The sequence below is a fragment of the Lampetra fluviatilis genome, unplaced genomic scaffold (assembly GCF_964198595.1).
Source record: "Lampetra fluviatilis unplaced genomic scaffold, kcLamFluv1.1 SCAFFOLD_1105, whole genome shotgun sequence".
Lineage (NCBI taxonomy): Eukaryota > Metazoa > Chordata > Hyperoartia > Petromyzontiformes > Petromyzontidae > Lampetra > Lampetra fluviatilis.
Genome location: NW_027621124.1, coordinates 12,501 through 31,213, shown reverse-complemented (window position 1 = coordinate 31,213; position 18,713 = coordinate 12,501). Strand labels below are relative to the sequence as shown.

Sequence of the window (18,713 nt, the reverse complement as noted above, 5' to 3'; positions counted from 1 at the left end):
CCCCCCCTCTCCCCCCCTCTCCCCCCCTCTCCCCCCCGTGCCCCCCCCTCTCCCCCCTCCTCCCCCCTCTCCCCCCCCGTGCCCCCCCCCTCTCCCCCCCTCTCCCCCCCCCCGTGCCCCCCCTCTCCCCCCCTCTCCCCCGTGGCCCCTCCCCCCCGTGCCAGATGACCACTATGGGGTCTCTGCGTTCTCGATTCAACTTCATCGCAGAGGTAGTGGAAAACATCGCACCAGCAGTCGTCCACATCGACATCATCGGAGGGTGAGTGGGTGAGTGGGTGAGTGGGTGGGTGAGTGGGTGAGTGGGTGGGTGGGTGAGTGGGGTGAGGGTGAGTGGGTGGGTGAGTGGGTGAGTGAGTGGGTGGGTGGGTGAGTGGGTGGGTGGGTGGGTGAGTGGGTGAGGGGTGAGTGGGTGGGTGAGTGGGTGAGTGGGTGGGTGGGTGGGTGAGTGGGTGGGTGAGTGGGTGAGTGGGTGGGTGAGTGGGTGGGTGGGTGGGTGAGTGGGTGAGTGGGTGAGTGGGTGGGTGGGTGAGTGGGTGAGTGGGTGGGTGAGTGGGTGAGTGGGTGGGTGGGTGGGTGAGTGGGTGAGTGGGTGGGTGAGTGGGTGGGTGAGTGGGTGAGTGAGTGGGTGAGTGGGTGGGTGAGTGGGTGGGTGGGTGGGTGAGTGGGTGAGTGGGTGAGTGAGTGGGTGAGTGAGTGGGTGAGTGGGTGGGTGAGTGGGTGAGTGGGTGAGTGGGTGAGTGGGTGGGTGAGTGGGTGGGTGGGTGGGTGAGTGGGTGAGTGGGTGAATGAGTGGGTGGGTGGGTGGGTGAGTGGGGGTGGGTGGGTGAGTGGGTGAGTGGGTGAGTTGGTGAGTTGGTGAGTGGGTGGGTGGGTGAGTGTGGTGGGTGAGTGGGTGGGTGAGTTGGTGAGTGGGAGTGGGTGGGTGAGTGGGTGAGTGGGTGGGTGGGTGGGTGAGTGGTGGGTGAGTGGGTGAGTGGGTGACTGGGTGAGTGGGTGGGTGAGTTGGTGAAGTGGGTGGGGTGGGTGGGTGAGTTGGTGAGTGGGTGGGTGGGTGGGTGAGTTGGTGAGTGGGTGGGTGGGTGGGTGAGTGGGGTGGGTGAGTGGGTGGGTGGGTGACTGGTGTGAGTGGGTGGGTGGGTGGGTGACTGGGTGGAGTGGGTGGGTGGGTGGGTGCGTGGGTGAGTGGGTGGGTGAGTGGGTGGGTGAGTGGGTGGGTGAGTGGTTGAGTGGGTGGGTGGGTGGGTGAGTGGGTGGGTGGGTGGGTGGCAGGGTGAGTGGGTGAGTGGGTGGGTGGGTGGGTGGCTGGGTGAGTGGGTGGGTGGCAGGGTGAGTGGGTGAGTGGGTGGGTGGGTGGGTGACTGGGTGAGTGGGTGGGTGGGTGACTGGGTGAGTGGGTGGGTGGGTGGGTGAGTGGGTGGGTGGGTGAGTGGGTGGGTGGGTGACTGGGTGAGTGGGTGGGTGGGTGGGTGAGTGGGTGAGTGGGTGAGTGGGTGGGTGGGTGACTGGGTGAGTGGGTGGGTGGGTGGGTGACTGGTTGAGTGGGTGAGTGGGTGAGTGGGTGGGTGGGTGAGTGGGTGGGTGGGTGGCAGGGTGAGTGGGTGAGTGGGTGGGTGGGTGGGTGGCTGGGTGAGTGGGTGGGTGGGTGGCAGGGTGACTGGGTGAGTGGGTGGGTGACTGGGTGACTGGGTGAGTGGGTGGGTGGGTGGGTGACTGGGTGAGTGGGTGGGTGGGTGGGTGCGTGGGTGAGTGGGTGGGTGAGTGGGTGGGTGAGTGGGTGGGTGAGTGGTTGAGTGGGTGGGTGAGTGGGTTAGTGGGTGTGTGGGTGAGTGGGTGGGTGGGTGGCAGGGTGAGTGGGTGGGTGGGTGGGTGGCTGGGTGGCTGGGTGGGTGGGTGGGTGAGTTGGTGGGTGGGTGAGTGAGTGGGTGGGTGAGTTGGTGGGTGAGTGGGTGGGTGGGTGGGTGAGTGGGTGGGTGGGTGAGTGAGTGGGTGGGTGAGTTGGTGGGTGAGTGGGTGGGTGGGTGAGTGACTGTGTGAGTGAGTGAGTGACTGAGTGAGTGACTGACTGAGTGAGTGACTGAGTGAGTGTTTGTGTGGGTGACTGAGTGACTGACTGAGTGAGTGACTGAGTGAGTGACTGTGTGAGTGAGTGACTGACTGAGTGTCTCTGTGAGTGACTGAGTGACTGACTGAGTGTCTGTCTAAGTGAGTGATTGACTGTCTGAGTGAGTGTTTGTGTGGGTGACTGAGTGACTGACTGAGTGAGTGACTGTCTAAGTGAGTGATTGACTGTGTGAGTGAGTGACTGTGTGAATGACTGGGTGTGTGACTGACTGAGTTAGTGTCTGTGTGAGTGACTGACTGAGTGAGTGACTCTCTGAGTGACCCTCTGAGTAAGTGACTGTGTGAGTGATTGACTGTTTGAGTGAGTGACTGAGTGAGTGACTGTGTAAGTGAGTGACTGACTGAGTGTCTCTGTGAGTGACTGAGTGACTGTCTAAGTGAGTGAGTGACTGTCTGAGTGAGTGTCTGTGTGAGTGACTGAGTGTGTGACTGTGTGAGTGAGTGTCTGATTGAGTGACTGTGTGAGTGACTGACTGTGTGAGTGAGTGACTGAGTGTATGACTGAGTGTGTGACTGACTGAGTGAGTGTCTGAGTGACTGCCTGTGTGAGTGAGTGACTGTGTGAGTGAGTGACTGTGTGAGTGAGTGACTGTCTGAGTGAGTGACTGTGTGAATGACTGAGTGTGTGACTGTGTGAGTGAGTGTCTGTGTGAGTGACTGAGTGAGTGATTGTGTGAGTGAGTGACTGTGTGAGTGAGTGACTGAGTGTATGACTGAGTGTGTGACTGACTGAGTGTGTGACTGTGTGAGTGAGTGTCTGAGTGAGTGACTGTGTGAGTGAGTGACTGTGTGAGTGACTGACTGTGTGAGTGAGTGACTGTGTGAGTGAGTGACTGAGTGTATGACTGAGTGTGTGACTGACTGAGTGAGTGACTGTGTGAGTGAGTGACTGTCTGAGTGAGTGACTGTGTGAATGACTGAGTGTGTGACTGTGTGAGTGAGTGTCTGAGTGAGTGACTGACTGAGTGATTGACTGTGTGAGTGAGTGACTGAGTGAGTGTCTGTGTGAGTGTCTGAGTGACTGACTGAGTGACTGAGTGTATGACTGAGTGTGTGACTGACTGAGTGAGTGTCTGTGTGAGTGTCTGAGTGACTGCCTGTGTGAGTGAGTGTCTGAGTGAGTGACTGACTGAGTGATTGACTGTGTGAGTGAGTGTCTGAGTGAGTGACTGACTGAGTGATTGACTGTGTGAGTGAGTGTCTGAGTGAGTGACTGACTGAGTGATTGACTGTGTGAGTGAGTGGGTGGGTGGGTGGCAGGGTGACTGGGTGGCTGGGTGGCAGGGTGACTGGGTGAGTGGGTGGGTGACTGGGTGACTGGGTGAGTGGGTGGGTGGGTGGGTGACTGGGTGAGTGGGTGGGTGGGTGGGTGCGTGGGTGAGTGGGTGGGTGAGTGGGTGGGTGAGTGGGTGGGTGAGTGGTTGAGTGGGTGGGTGAGTGGGTGAGTGGGTGTGTGGGTGAGTGGGTGGGTGGGTGGCAGGGTGAGTGGGTGGGTGGGTGGGTGGGTGGCTGGGTGGGTGAGTTGGTGGGTGGGTGAGTGAGTGGGTGGGTGAGTTGGTGGGTGAGTGGGTGGGTGGGTGGGTGAGTGGGTGGGTGGGTGAGTGAGTGGGTGGGTGAGTTGGTGGGTGAGTGGGTGGGTGGGTGAGTGACTGTGTGAGTGAGTGAGTGAGTGACTGAGTGAGTGACTGACTGAGTGAGTGACTGAGTGAGTGTTTGTGTGGGTGACTGAGTGACTGACTGAGTGAGTGACTGAGTGAGTGACTGTGTGAGTGAGTGACTGACTGAGTGTCTCTGTGAGTGACTGAGTGACTGACTGAGTGTCTGTCTAAGTGAGTGATTGACTGTCTGAGTGAGTGTTTGTGTGGGTGACTGAGTGACTGACTGAGTGAGTGACTGTCTAAGTGAGTGATTGACTGTGTGAGTGAGTGACTGTGTGAATGACTGGGTGTGTGACTGACTGAGTTAGTGTCTGTGTGAGTGACTGACTGAGTGAGTGACTCTCTGAGTGACCCTCTGAGTAAGTGACTGTGTGAGTGATTGACTGTTTGAGTGAGTGACTGAGTGAGTGACTGTGTAAGTGAGTGACTGACTGAGTGTCTCTGTGAGTGACTGAGTGACTGTCTAAGTGAGTGAGTGACTGTCTGAGTGAGTGTCTGTGTGAGTGACTGAGTGTGTGACTGTGTGAGTGAGTGTCTGATTGAGTGACTGTGTGAGTGACTGACTGTGTGAGTGAGTGACTGAGTGTATGACTGAGTGTGTGACTGACTGAGTGAGTGTCTGAGTGACTGCCTGTGTGAGTGAGTGACTGTGTGAGTGAGTGACTGTGTGAGTGAGTGACTGTCTGAGTGAGTGACTGTGTGAATGACTGAGTGTGTGACTGTGTGAGTGAGTGTCTGTGTGAGTGACTGAGTGAGTGATTGTGTGAGTGAGTGACTGTGTGAGTGAGTGACTGAGTGTATGACTGAGTGTGTGACTGACTGAGTGTGTGACTGTGTGAGTGAGTGTCTGAGTGAGTGACTGTGTGAGTGAGTGACTGTGTGAGTGACTGACTGTGTGAGTGAGTGACTGTGTGAGTGAGTGACTGAGTGTATGACTGAGTGTGTGACTGACTGAGTGAGTGACTGTGTGAGTGAGTGACTGTCTGAGTGAGTGACTGTGTGAATGACTGAGTGTGTGACTGTGTGAGTGAGTGTCTGAGTGAGTGACTGACTGAGTGATTGACTGTGTGAGTGAGTGACTGAGTGAGTGTCTGTGTGAGTGACTGACTGAGTGAGTGACTCTCTGAGTGACCCTCTGAGTAAGTGACTGTGTGAGTGATTGACTGTTTGAGTGAGTGACTGAGTGAGTGACTGTGTAAGTGAGTGACTGACTGAGTGTCTCTGTGAGTGACTGAGTGACTGTCTAAGTGAGTGAGTGACTGTCTGAGTGAGTGTCTGTGTGAGTGACTGAGTGTGTGACTGTGTGAGTGAGTGTCTGATTGAGTGACTGTGTGAGTGACTGACTGTGTGAGTGAGTGACTGTCTGAGTGAGTGACTGTGTGAGTGAGTGACTGTCTGAGTGAGTGACTGTGTGAATGACTGAGTGTGTGACTGTGTGAGTGAGTGTCTGAGTGACTGCCTGTGTGAGTGAGTGACTGTGTGAGTGAGTGACTGTGTGAGTGAGTGACTGTCTGAGTGAGTGACTGTGTGAATGACTGAGTGTGTGACTGTGTGAGTGAGTGTCTGTGTGAGTGACTGAGTGAGTGATTGTGTGAGTGAGTGACTGTGTGAGTGAGTGACTGAGTGTATGACTGAGTGTGTGACTGACTGAGTGTGTGACTGTGTGAGTGAGTGTCTGAGTGAGTGACTGTGTGAGTGAGTGACTGTGTGAGTGACTGACTGTGTGAGTGAGTGACTGTGTGAGTGAGTGACTGAGTGTATGACTGAGTGTGTGACTGACTGAGTGAGTGTCTGAGTGACTGCCTGTGTGAGTGAGTGACTGTGTGAGTGAGTGACTGTGTGAGTGAGTGACTGTCTGAGTGAGTGACTGTGTGAATGACTGAGTGTGTGACTGTGTGAGTGAGTGTCTGTGTGAGTGACTGAGTGAGTGATTGTGTGAGTGAGTGACTGTGTGAGTGAGTGACTGAGTGTATGACTGAGTGTGTGACTGACTGAGTGTGTGACTGTGTGAGTGAGTGTCTGAGTGAGTGACTGTGTGAGTGAGTGACTGTGTGAGTGACTGACTGTGTGAGTGAGTGACTGTGTGAGTGAGTGACTGAGTGTATGACTGAGTGTGTGACTGACTGAGTGAGTGACTGTGTGAGTGAGTGACTGTCTGAGTGAGTGACTGTGTGAATGACTGAGTGTGTGACTGTGTGAGTGAGTGTCTGAGTGAGTGACTGACTGAGTGATTGACTGTGTGAGTGAGTGACTGAGTGAGTGTCTGTGTGAGTGACTGACTGAGTGAGTGACTCTCTGAGTGACCCTCTGAGTAAGTGACTGTGTGAGTGATTGACTGTTTGAGTGAGTGACTGAGTGAGTGACTGTGTAAGTGAGTGACTGACTGAGTGTCTCTGTGAGTGACTGAGTGACTGTCTAAGTGAGTGAGTGACTGTCTGAGTGAGTGTCTGTGTGAGTGACTGAGTGTGTGACTGTGTGAGTGAGTGTCTGATTGAGTGACTGTGTGAGTGACTGACTGTGTGAGTGAGTGACTGAGTGTATGACTGAGTGTGTGACTGACTGAGTGAGTGTCTGAGTGACTGCCTGTGTGAGTGAGTGACTGTGTGAGTGAGTGACTGTGTGAGTGAGTGACTGTCTGAGTGAGTGACTGTGTGAATGACTGAGTGTGTGACTGTGTGAGTGAGTGTCTGTGTGAGTGACTGAGTGAGTGATTGTGTGAGTGAGTGACTGTGTGAGTGAGTGACTGAGTGTATGACTGAGTGTGTGACTGACTGAGTGTGTGACTGTGTGAGTGAGTGTCTGAGTGAGTGACTGTGTGAGTGAGTGACTGTGTGAGTGACTGACTGTGTGAGTGAGTGACTGTGTGAGTGAGTGACTGAGTGTATGACTGAGTGTGTGACTGACTGAGTGAGTGACTGTGTGAGTGAGTGACTGTCTGAGTGAGTGACTGTGTGAATGACTGAGTGTGTGACTGTGTGAGTGAGTGTCTGAGTGAGTGACTGACTGAGTGATTGACTGTGTGAGTGAGTGACTGAGTGAGTGTCTGTGTGAGTGTCTGAGTGACTGACTGAGTGACTGAGTGTATGACTGAGTGTGTGACTGACTGAGTGAGTGTCTGTGTGAGTGTCTGAGTGACTGCCTGTGTGAGTGAGTGTCTGAGTGAGTGACTGACTGAGTGATTGACTGTGTGAGTGAGTGTCTGAGTGAGTGACTGACTGAGTGATTGACTGTGTGAGTGAGTGTCTGAGTGAGTGACTGACTGAGTGATTGACTGTGTGAGTGAGTGTCTGAGTGAGTGACTGACTGAGTGATTGACTGTGTGAGTGAGTGTCTGAGTGAGTGACTGACTGAGTGAGTGACTGAGTGAGTGACTGTGTGAATGACTGAGTGTGTGACTGTGTGAGTGAGTGTCTGAGTGAGTGACTGAGTGAGTGATTGTGTGAGTGACTGTCTGAGTGACTGTGTGAGTGACTGTGTGAGTGACTGAGTGACTCTCTGAGAGACCCTTTGAGTGAGTGACTGTGTGAATGACTGAGTGTGTGACTGACTGAGTGACTGTCTGAGTGAGTGACTGTCTAAGTGAGTGAGTGACTGAGTGAATGACTGAGTGTGTGACTGTCTGAGTGAGTGACTGTGTGAGTGACTGTGTGAGTGAATGTGTGAGTGAGTGACTGTGTGAGTGAATGTGTGAGTGAGTGACTGTGTGAGTGAATGACTGAGTGAGTGACTGTCTAAGTGAGTGAGTGACTGAGTGAATGACTGAGTGTGTGACTGTTTGAGTGAGTGACTGTGTGAGTGACTGTGTGAGTGACTGAGTGACTCTCTGAGAGACCCTCTGAGTGAGTGACCGTGTGAATGACTGAGTGTGTGACTGACTGAGTGAGTGACTGTCTAAGTGACTGACTGTCTGAGTGAGTTACTGAGTGAGTGAGTGTCTAAGTGACTAACTGTCTGAGTGAGTGACTGTCTAAGTGACTGACTGTCTGAGTGAGTGACTGTGTGAATGACTGAGTGAGTGAGTGTCTGAGTGAGTGACTGACTGAGTGAATGACTGAGTGTGTGACTGTCTGAGTGAATGACTGTGTGAGTGAGTGTCTGAGTGAGTGACTGACTGAGTGAGTGACTGAGTGAGTGACTGACTGAGTGTCTGTCTGTCTGAATGAGTGAGTGACTGAGTGAATGACTGAGTGAGTGACTGAGTGAGTGACTGTCTAAGTGAGTGAGTGACTGAGTGAATGACTGAGTGTGTGACTGTTTGAGTGAGTGACTGTGTGAGTGACTGTGTGAGTGAGTGTCTGAGTGAGTGACTGACTGAGTGATTGACTGTGTGAGTGAGTGTCTGAGTGAGTGACTGACTGAGTGAGTGACTGAGTGAGTGACTGACTGAGTGTCTGTCTGTCTGAATGAGTGAGTGAGTGACTGACTGACTGAGTGAGTGACTGAGTGAGTGACTGTCTAAGTGAGTGAGTGACTGAGTGAATGACTGAGTGTGTGATTGTCTGAGTGAGTGACTGTGTGAGTGACTGTGTGAGTGAATGTGTGAGTGAGTGACTGTCTAAGTGAGTGAGTGACTGAGTGAATGACTGAGTGTGTGACTGACTGAGTGATTGACTGTGTGAGTGAGTTTCTGAGTGAGTGACTGACTGAGTGAGTGACTGAGTGAGTGACTGACTGAGTGTCTGTCTGTCTGAATGAGTGAGTGAGTGACTGTCTGACTGACTGTCTGTCTGTCTGAGTGAGTGACTGAGTGAATGACTGCATGTGTGACTGACTGAGTGAGTGTCTGTGTGAGTGACTGAGTGACTGACTGAGTGAGTGACTGTGTGAGTGACTGTGTGAATGACTGTGTGAGTGACTGTGTGAGTGACTGTGTGAGTGACTGAGTGACTCTCTGAGAGACCCTTTGAGTGAGTGACTGTGTGAATGACTGAGTGTGTGACTGACTGAGTGACTGTCTGAGTGAGTGACTGTCTAAGTGAGTGAATGACTGAGTGAATTACTGAGTGTGTGACTGTTTGAGTGAGTGACTGTGTGAGTGACTGAGTGAGTGAGTGTCTGAGTGAGTGACTGACTGAGTGAGTGACTGACTGACTGAGTGAGTGACTGAGTGAGTGACTGTGTGAGTGAGTGTCTGAGTGAGTGACTGACTGAGTGATTGACTGTGTGAGTGAGTGTCTGAGTGAGTGACTGACTGAGTGACTGACTGAGTGTCTGTCTGTCTGTCTGAATGAGTGAGTGAGTGACTGACTGACTGTCTGTCTGTCTGAGTGAGTGACTGTCTGAGTGACTGACTGAGTGATTGACTGTGTGAGTGAGGGACTGACTGAGTGAGTGACTGAGTGAGTGAGTGTCTGAGTGAGTGACTGACTGAGTGAGTGACTGAGTGAGTGACTGACTGAGTGTCTGTCTGTCTGAATGAGTGAGTGAGTGAGTGAGTGACTGTCTGACTGACTGTCTGTCTGAGTGAGTGACTGACTGTCTGAGTGACTGACTGACTGCCTGTCTGAGTGAGTGACTGTCTGACTGTCTGAGTGAGTGAGTGACTGACAGAGTGACTGACTGTCTTAGTGAGTGACTGATTGAGTAACTGTCTGAGTGACTGTCTGACTGACTGTCTGTCTGAGTGACTGACTGACTGTCTGAGTGAGTGACTGACTGACTGTCTGTCTGTCTGATTGACTGACTGACTGTCTGTCTGAGTGACTGACTGACTCTGTCTGACTGTCTGTCTGAGTGACTGACTGAGTGACTGACTGACTGTCTGAGTGACTGACTGTCTGACTGTCTGTCTGAGTGACTGACTGAGTGACTGTCTGTCTGTTTGAGTGACTGACTGTCTGACTGTCTGTCTGAGTGACTGACTGACTGTCTGAGTGACTGACTGACTGAGTGAGTGACTGAGTGAGTGACTGTGTGAGTGAGTGTCTGAGTGAGTGACTGACTGAGTGATTGACTGTGTGAGTGAGTGTCTGAGTGAGTGACTGACTGAGTGAGTGACTGACTGAGTGTCTGTCTGTCTGAATGAGTGAGTGAGTGACTGACTGACTGTCTGTCTGTCTGAGTGAGTGACTGTCTGAGTGACTGACTGAGTGATTGACTGTGTGAGTGAGTGACTGACTGAGTGAGTGACTGAGTGAGTGAGTGTCTGAGTGAGTGACTGACTGAGTGAGTGACTGAGTGAGTGACTGACTGAGTGTCTGTCTGTCTGAATGAGTGAGTGAGTGACTGTCTGAGTGACTGACTGACTGCCTGTCTGAGTGAGTGACTGTCTGACTGTCTGAGTGAGTGAGTGACTGACAGAGTGACTGACTGTCTTAGTGAGTGACTGACTGAGTAACTGTCTGAGTGACTGTCTGACTGACTGTCTGTCTGAGTGACTGACTGACTGTCTGAGTGAGTGACTGACTGACTGTCTGTCTGTCTGATTGACTGACTGACTGTCTGTCTGAGTGACTGACTGACTGTCTGTCTGACTGTCTGTCTGAGTGACTGACTGAGTGACTGACTGACTGTCTGAGTGACTGACTGTCTGACTGTCTGTCTGAGTGACTGACTGAGTGACTGTCTGTCTGTTTGAGTGACTGACTGTCTGACTGTCTGTCTGAGTGACTGACTGACTGTCTGAGTGACTGACTGTCTGAGTGACTGACTGACTGTCTGTTTGAGTGACTGACTGTCTGACTGTCTGTCTGAGTGACTGACTGACTGTCTGAGTGAGTGACTGTGTGAGTGAGTGAGTGAGTGAGTGAGTGACTGAGTGAGTGACTGACTGAGTGTCTGTCTGTCTGAATGAGTGAGTGAGTGACTGTCTGACTGACTGTCTGTCTGAGTGAGTGACTGACTGTCTGAGTGACTGACTGACTGCCTGTCTGAGTGAGTGACTGTCTGACTGTCTGAGTGGGTGAGTGACTGACAGAGTGACTGACTGTCTTAGTGAGTGACTGACTGAGTAACTGTCTGAGTGACTGTCTGACTGACTGTCTGTCTGAGTGACTGACTGACTGTCTGAGTGAGTGACTGACTGACTGACTGTCTGTCTGTCTGATTGACTGACTGACTGTCTGTCTGAGTGACTGACTGACTGTCTGTCTGACTGTCTGTCTGAGTGACTGACTGAGTGACTGACTGACTGTCTGAGTGACTGACTGTCTGACTGTCTGTCTGAGTGACTGACTGAGTGACTGTCTGTCTGTTTGAGTGACTGACTGTCTGACTGTCTGTCTGAGTGACTGACTGACTGTCTGAGTGACTGACTGTCTGAGTGACTGACTGTCTGAGTGACTGACTGACTGTCTGTCTGTTTGAGTGACTGACTGTCTGACTGTCTGTCTGAGTGACTGACTGACTGTCTGAGTGAGTGACTGACTGACTGTCTGTCTGAGTGACTGACTGTCTGACTGTCTGTCTGAGTGACTGACTGACTGTCTGACTGTCTGTCTAAGTGAGTGACTGACTGAGTGACTGACTGTCTGAGTGAGGGACTGTCTGACTGTCTGAGTGACTGACTGTCTGACTGAGTAACTGACTGTTTGTCTGAGTGACTGACTGTCTGAGTGACTGACTGTCTGAGTGACTGACTGTCTGTCTGACTGTCTGAGTGACTGACTGACTGTCTGAGTGACTGACTGTCTGTCTGACTGTCTGAGTGACTGACTGTCTGAGTGACTGACTGTCTGACTGTCTGAGTGACTGACTGACTGTCTGAGTGACTGACTGTCTGTCTGACTGTCTGAGTGAGTGACTGACTGTCTGAGTGACTGACTGTCTGTCTGACTGTCTGAGTGACTGACTGACTGTCTGAGTGACTGACTGTCTGTCTGACTGTCTGAGTGACTGTCTGACTGTCTGAGTGACTGTCTGACTGTCTGAGTGACTGTCTGACTGTCTGTCTGACTGTCTGAGTGACTGACTGTCTGTCTGACTGTCTGAGTGACTGTCTGACTGTCTGAGTGACTGACTGTCTGTCTGACTGTCTGAGTGACTGTCTGACTGTCTGAGTGACTGTCTGACTGTCTGAGTGACTGTCTGACTGTCTGAGTGACTGTCTGACTGTCTGAGTGACTGTCTGAGTGACTGACTGTCTGTCTGACTGTCTGAGTGACTGTCTGACTGTCTGAGTGACTGTCTGACTGTCTGACTGTCTGAGTGACTGTCTGACTGTCTGAGTGACTGACTGTCTGTCTGACTGTCTGAGTGACTGTCTGACTGTCTGAGTGACTGTCTGACTGTCTGTCTGACTGTCTGAGTGACTGACTGTCTGACTGACTGTCTGAGTGACTGTCTGACTGTCTGAGTGACTGTCTGACTGTCTGTCTGACTGTCTGAGTGACTGACTGTCTGACTGTCTGAGTGACTGACTGTCTGTCTGAGTGACTGACTGACTGTCTGAGTGACTGACTGTCTGTCTGAGTGACTGACTGTCTGTCTGAGTGACTGACTGTCTGTCTGACTGTCTGAGTGACTGACTGACTGTCTGAGTGACTGACTGTCTGTCTGACTGTCTGAGTGACTGTCTGACTGTCTGAGTGACTGTCTGACTGTCTGTCTGACTGTCTGAGTGACTGTCTGACTGTCTGTCTGACTGTCTGAGTGACTGACTGTCTGACTGTCTGAGTGACTGACTGTCTGAGTGACTGACTGTCTGACTGTCTGTCTGAGTGACTGACTGACTGTCTGAGTGACTGACTGTCTGTCTGACTGTCTGAGTGACTGACTGTCTGAGTGACTGACTGTTTGTCTGAGTGACTGACTGTCTGAGTGACTGACTGTCTGAGTGACTGACTGTCTGAGTGACTGACTGACTGTCTGAGTGACTGACTGTCTGTCTGACTGTCTGAGTGACTGACTGTCTGAGTGACTGACTGTCTGTCTGACTGTCTGAGTGACTGACTGACTGTCTGAGTGACTGACTGTCTGTCTGACTGTCTGAGTGAGTGACTGACTGTCTGAGTGACTGACTGTCTGTCTGACTGTCTGAGTGACTGACTGACTGTCTGAGTGACTGACTGTCTGTATGACTGTCTGAGTGACTGTCTGACTGTCTGAGTGACTGTCTGACTGTCTGAGTGACTGTCTGACTGTCTGTCTGACTGTCTGAGTGACTGACTGTCTGTCTGACTGTCTGAGTGACTGTCTGACTGTCTGAGTGACTGACTGTCTGTCTGACTGTCTGAGTGACTGTCTGACTGTCTGAGTGACTGTCTGACTGTCTGAGTGACTGTCTGACTGTCTGAGTGACTGTCTGACTGTCTGTCTGACTGTCTGAGTGACTGTCTGACTGTCTGAGTGACTGACTGTCTGTCTGACTGTCTGAGTGACTGTCTGACTGTCTGAGTGACTGACTGTCTGTCTGACTGTCTGAGTGACTGTCTGACTGTCTGAGTGACTGTCTGACTGTCTGTCTGACTGTCTGAGTGACTGACTGTCTGACTGACTGTCTGAGTGACTGTCTGACTGTCTGAGTGACTGTCTGACTGTCTGTCTGACTGTCTGAGTGACTGACTGTCTGACTGTCTGAGTGACTGACTGTCTGTCTGAGTGACTGACTGACTGTCTGAGTGACTGACTGTCTGTCTGAGTGACTGACTGACTGTCTGACTGTCTGTCTAAGTGAGTGACTGACTGAGTGACTGACTGTCTGAGTGAGGGACTGTCTGACTGTCTGAGTGACTGACTGTCTGACTGAGTAACTGACTGTTTGTCTGAGTGACTGACTGTCTGAGTGACTGACTGTCTGAGTGACTGACTGTCTGTCTGACTGTCTGAGTGACTGACTGACTGTCTGAGTGACTGACTGTCTGTCTGACTGTCTGAGTGACTGACTGTCTGAGTGACTGACTGTCTGTCTGACTGTCTGAGTGACTGACTGACTGTCTGAGTGACTGACTGTCTGTCTGACTGTCTGAGTGAGTGACTGACTGTCTGAGTGACTGACTGTCTGTCTGACTGTCTGAGTGACTGACTGACTGTCTGAGTGACTGACTGTCTGTCTGACTGTCTGAGTGACTGTCTGACTGTCTGAGTGACTGTCTGACTGTCTGAGTGACTGTCTGACTGTCTGTCTGACTGTCTGAGTGACTGACTGTCTGTCTGACTGTCTGAGTGACTGTCTGACTGTCTGAGTGACTGACTGTCTGTCTGACTGTCTGAGTGACTGACTGACTGTCTGAGTGACTGACTGTCTGTCTGACTGTCTGAGTGACTGTCTGACTGTCTGAGTGACTGTCTGACTGTCTGAGTGACTGTCTGACTGTCTGTCTGACTGTCTGAGTAACTGACTGTCTGTCTGACTGTCTGAGTGACTGTCTGACTGTCTGAGTGACTGACTGTCTGTCTGACTGTCTGAGTGACTGACTGTCTGTCTGACTGTGAGTGACTGTCTGTCTGACTGTGAGTGACTGTCTGACTGTCTGAGTGACTGTCTGACTGTCTGTCTGACTGTCTGAGTGACTGTCTGACTGTCTGTCTGACTGTCTGAGTGACTGACTGTCTGTCTGACTGTCTGAGTGACTGACTGACTGTCTGAGTGACTGACTGTCTGTCTGAGTGACTGTCTGTCTGAGTGACTGACTGTCTGTCTGACTGTCTGAGTGACTGACTGACTGTCTGAGTGACTGACTGACTGTCTGAGTGACTGACTGTCTGTCTGAGTGACTGTCTGTCTGTCTGAGTGACTGACTGTCTGTCTGACTGTCTGAGTGACTGACTGACTGTTTGAGTGACTGACTGTCTGTCTGACTGTCTGAGTGACTGACTGTCTGTCTGAGTGACTGACTGACTGTCTGAGTGACTGACTGATTGTCTGAGTGACTGACTGTCTGTCTGAGTGACTGACTGTCTGTCTGAGTGACTGACTGTCTGTCTGACTGTCTGAGTGACTGACTGACTGTCTGAGTGACTGACTGTCTGTCTGACTGTCTGAGTGACTGACTGACTGTCTGAGTGACTGACTGTCTGTCTGAGTGACTGACTGACTGTCTGAGTGACTGACTGACTGTCTGAGTGACTGACTGTCTGTCTGAGTAACTGACTGTCTGTCTGACTGTCTGAGTGACTGTCTGACTGTCTGTCTGACTGTCTGAGTGACTGACTGTCTGTCTGACTGTCTGAGTGACTGAGTGACTGTCTGAGTGAGTGACTGACTGACTGTCTGTCTGAGTGACTGACTGTCTGACTGTCTGTCTGAGTGACTGACTGTCTGACTGTCTGTCTAAGTGAGTGACTGACTGAGTGACTGACTGTCTGAGTGAGGGACTGTCTGACTGTCCGAGTGACTGACTGTCTGACTGAGTAACTGACTGTCTGTCTGAGTGACTGACTGTCTGTCTGACTGTCTGAGTGACTGACTGACTGTCTGAGTGACTGACTGTCTGTCTGACTGTCTGAGTGACTGACTGTCTGTCTGAGTGACTGACTGACTGTCTGAGTGACTGACTGTCTGTCTGACTGTCTGAGTGACTGACTGACTGTCTGAGTGACTGACTGTCTGTCTGACTGTCTGAGTGACTGACTGACTGTCTGAGTGACTGACTGACTGTCTGAGTGACTGACTGACTGTCTGAGTGACTGACTGTCTGTCTGACTGTCTGAGTGACTGACTGACTGTCTGAATGACTGACTGACTGTCTGAGTGACTGACTGTTTGACTGTCTGAGTGACTGACTGTCTGAGTGACCGACTGTCTGTCTGACTGTCTGAGTGACTGACTGACTGTCTGAGTGACTGACTGACTGTCTGAGTGACTGTCTGTCTGACTGTCTGAGTGACTGTCTGTCTGACTGTCTGAGTGACTGACTGACTGTCTGAGTGACTGTCTGTCTGACTGTCTGAGTGACTGACTGTCTGTCTGAGTAACTGACTGTCTGTCTGAGTGACTGACTGTCTGTCTGACTGTCTGAGTGACTGACTGTCTGTCTGAGTGACTGACTGTCTGTCTGACTGTCTGAGTGTCTGAGTGACTGACTGACTGTCTGAGTGACTGACTGTCTGTCTGACTGTCTGAGTGACTGACTGACTGTCTGAGTGACTGACTGACTGTCTGAGTGACTGACTGACTGTCTGAGTGACTGACTGTCTGACTGTCTGAGTGACTGACGGACTGTCTGAGTGACTGACTGTCTGTCTGACTGTCTGAGTGACTGACTGACTGTCTGAGTGACTGACTGACTGTCTGAGTGACTGACTGACTGTCTAAGTGACTGTCTGTCTGACTGTCTGAGTGACTGACTGACTGTCTGAGTGACTGACTGACTGTCTGAGTGACTGACTGTCTGACTGTCTGAGTGACTGACTGACTGTCTGAGTGACTGACTGTCTGTCTGACTGTCTGAGTGACTGACTGACTGTCTGTCTGAGTGACTGACTGACTGTCTGAGTGACTGACTGACTGTCTGAGTGACTGTCTGTCTGACTGTCTGAGTGACTGACTGACTGTCTGAGTGACTGACTGTCTGTCTGACTGTCTGAGTGACTGACTGACTGTCTGAGTGACTGACTGACTGTCTGAGTGACTGACTGTCTGTCTGAGTGACTGACTGTCTGTCTGACTGTCTGAGTGACTGACTGTCTGTCTGACTGTCTGAGTGACTGACTGACTGTCTGAGTGACTGACTGTCTGTCTGAGTGACTGACTGACTGTCTGAGTGACTGACTGACTGTCTGAGTGACTGACTGTCTGTCTGAGTGACTGACTGACTGTCTGAGTGACTGACTGTCTGTTTGAGTAACTGACTGTCTGTCTGACTGTCTGAGTGACTGTCTGACTGTCTCTCTGACTGTCTGAGTGACTGACTGTCTGTCTGACTGTCTGAGTGACTGAGTGACACGCCAAGAAGCTCACAGGCACTTTGAGCCCTGCAGTACGTGAGAGGCTACACAGGGGAGCTTTGTCTCTTAGTGTTCCTTAGTGGGGGGAGCGGTGGTGCAGCGGTTAGATCCATCCAACTCTCTCTCCCACTCTCCCCCCCCCCACTCCCCCCACTCTCTCTGCCCCCCCCCCCCACTCTCCCACTATCTCTGCCCCCCCTCTCTCTCTCTTTGCCCCCCCCCCACTCTCTGCCCCCCACTCTCTCTCTCTGCCCCCCCTCTCTCTCTTTGCCCCCCCCCCCCACTCTCTGCCCCCCACTCTCTCTCTCTGCCCCCCCTCTCTCTCTTTGCCCCCCCCCCCACTCTCTGCCCCCCACTCTCTGCCCTGCCCCCCCCCTCTCTCCCACTCCCCCCCCCCCACTCTCTGCCCCCCCCCACTCTCTCCCTCTCCCCCCCCACTCTCTGCCCCCCCCCACTCTCTCCCTCTCCCCCCCCACTCTCTGCCCCCCCCCCCACTCTCTGCCCCCCCCCACTCTCTGCCCCCCCCCCACTCTCTGCCCCCCCCACTCTCTCTCTCTCTGCCCCCCACTCTCTGCCCCCCCCTCTCTCTCCCACTCCCCCCCCCACTCTCTGCCCCCCCCCACTCTCTGCCCCCTCCCCCCCCACTCTCTGCCCCCCCCCCACTCTCTGCCCCCCCCCCACTCTCTGCCCCCTCCCCCCCCACTCTCTGCCCCCCCCCACTCTCTGCCCCCTCCCCCCCCACTCTCTGCCCCCCCCACTCTCTGCCCCCCCCCACTCTCTGCCCCCCCCACTCTCTGCCCCCCCCTCTCTCTGCCCCCCCTCTCTCTCTCTGCCCCCCCCCCTCTCTGCCCCCCCCCACTCTCTCTGCCCCCCCCTCTCTCTGCTCCCCCCCCTCTCTCTGCCCCCCCTCTCTCTCTGCCCCCCCCTCTCTGCCCCCCCCCACTCTCTCTGCCCCCCCCTCTCTCTGCTCCCCCCCCTCTCTCTGCCCCCCCTCTCTCTCTCTGCCCCCCCCTCTCTGCCCCCTCCCACTCTCTCTGCCTCCCCCCCCTCTCTGCCCCCCCTCTGCCCCCCCCTCTCTCTCTGCCCCCCCTCTCTCTCTCTGCCTCCCCCCCCACTCTCTGCCCCCCCCCACTCTCTGCCCCCTCCCCCCCCACTCTCTGCCCCCCCCCCCCCCACTCTCTCCCTCTCCCCCCCCACTCTCTGCCCCCCCCCCACTCTCTGCCCCCTCCCCCCCCACTCTCTGCCCCCCACTCTCTGCCCCCCCCTCTCTCTCCCACTCTCCCCCCACTCTCTGCCCCCCCCCACTCTCTGCCCCCTCCCCCCCCACTCTCTGCCCCCCCCCCAATCTCTGCCCCCCCCCCACTCTCTGCCCCCCCCTCACTCTCTGCCCCCTCCCCCCCACTCTCTGCCCTCCCCCACTCTCTGCCCCCCCCCCACTCTCTGCCCCCCCCCACTCTCTGCCCCCCCCCCCACTCTCTGCCCCCCCCCACTCTCTGCCCCCCCCCACTCTCTGCCCCCTCCCCCCCACTCTCTGCCCCCCCCCCACTCTCTGCCCCCCCCCCCACTCTCTGCCCCCTCCCCCCCCACTCTCTGCCCCCCCCCCACTCTCTGCCCCCCCCCCTCTCTCTGCCCCCCCTCTGCCCCCCCCCTCTCTCTCCCCCTCTCTCTGCCCCCCCCCTCTCTCTCTCTGCCCCCCCTCTGCCCCCCCCCTCTCTCTCTGCCCCCCCCTCTCTCTCTGCTCCCCCCCTCTCTCTCTCTCTCTGCCCCCCCTCTGCCCCCCCCTCTCTCTCTCTGCCCCCCCTCTGCCCCCCCCCCTCTCTCTCTGCCCCCCCTCTGCCCCCCCCCTCTCTCTGCCCCCCCCCCCTCTCTCTCTGCCCCTTCCTCTCTCTCTGCTCCCCCCCTTCTCTGCCCCCCCTCTGCCCCCCCCCTCTCTCTCTGCCCCCCCTCTCTCTCTCTGCCTTCCCCCCCTCTCTCTGCCCCCCCCTCTCCCCCCCCTCTCTCTTTCTGCCCCCCCCTCTCTCTACCCCCCCCTCTCCCCCCCTCTCTCTGCCCCCCACTCTCTGCCCTCCCACTCTCTCTCTCTCTGCCCCCCCCCCCACTCTCTGC

At 54.0% G+C, this 18,713-nt stretch overlaps 1 protein-coding gene across 1 annotated transcript in view; it reads left to right on the top strand.

Moving 5' to 3' along the window:
* Positions 1-169: 169 nt before the first annotated feature.
* LOC144954821 (uncharacterized) overlaps positions 170-18,713 on the top strand; it is a gene marked incomplete at its 3' end in the record, with an annotated part of 29,124 nt that continues 10,580 nt past the window's right edge. Inside the window, exon 1 of the mRNA XM_078885231.1 lies at positions 170-262. Within this exon, the coding sequence (XP_078741357.1) occupies positions 174-262 (89 nt within the window). The remainder of the gene's footprint in view (positions 263-18,713) is intronic.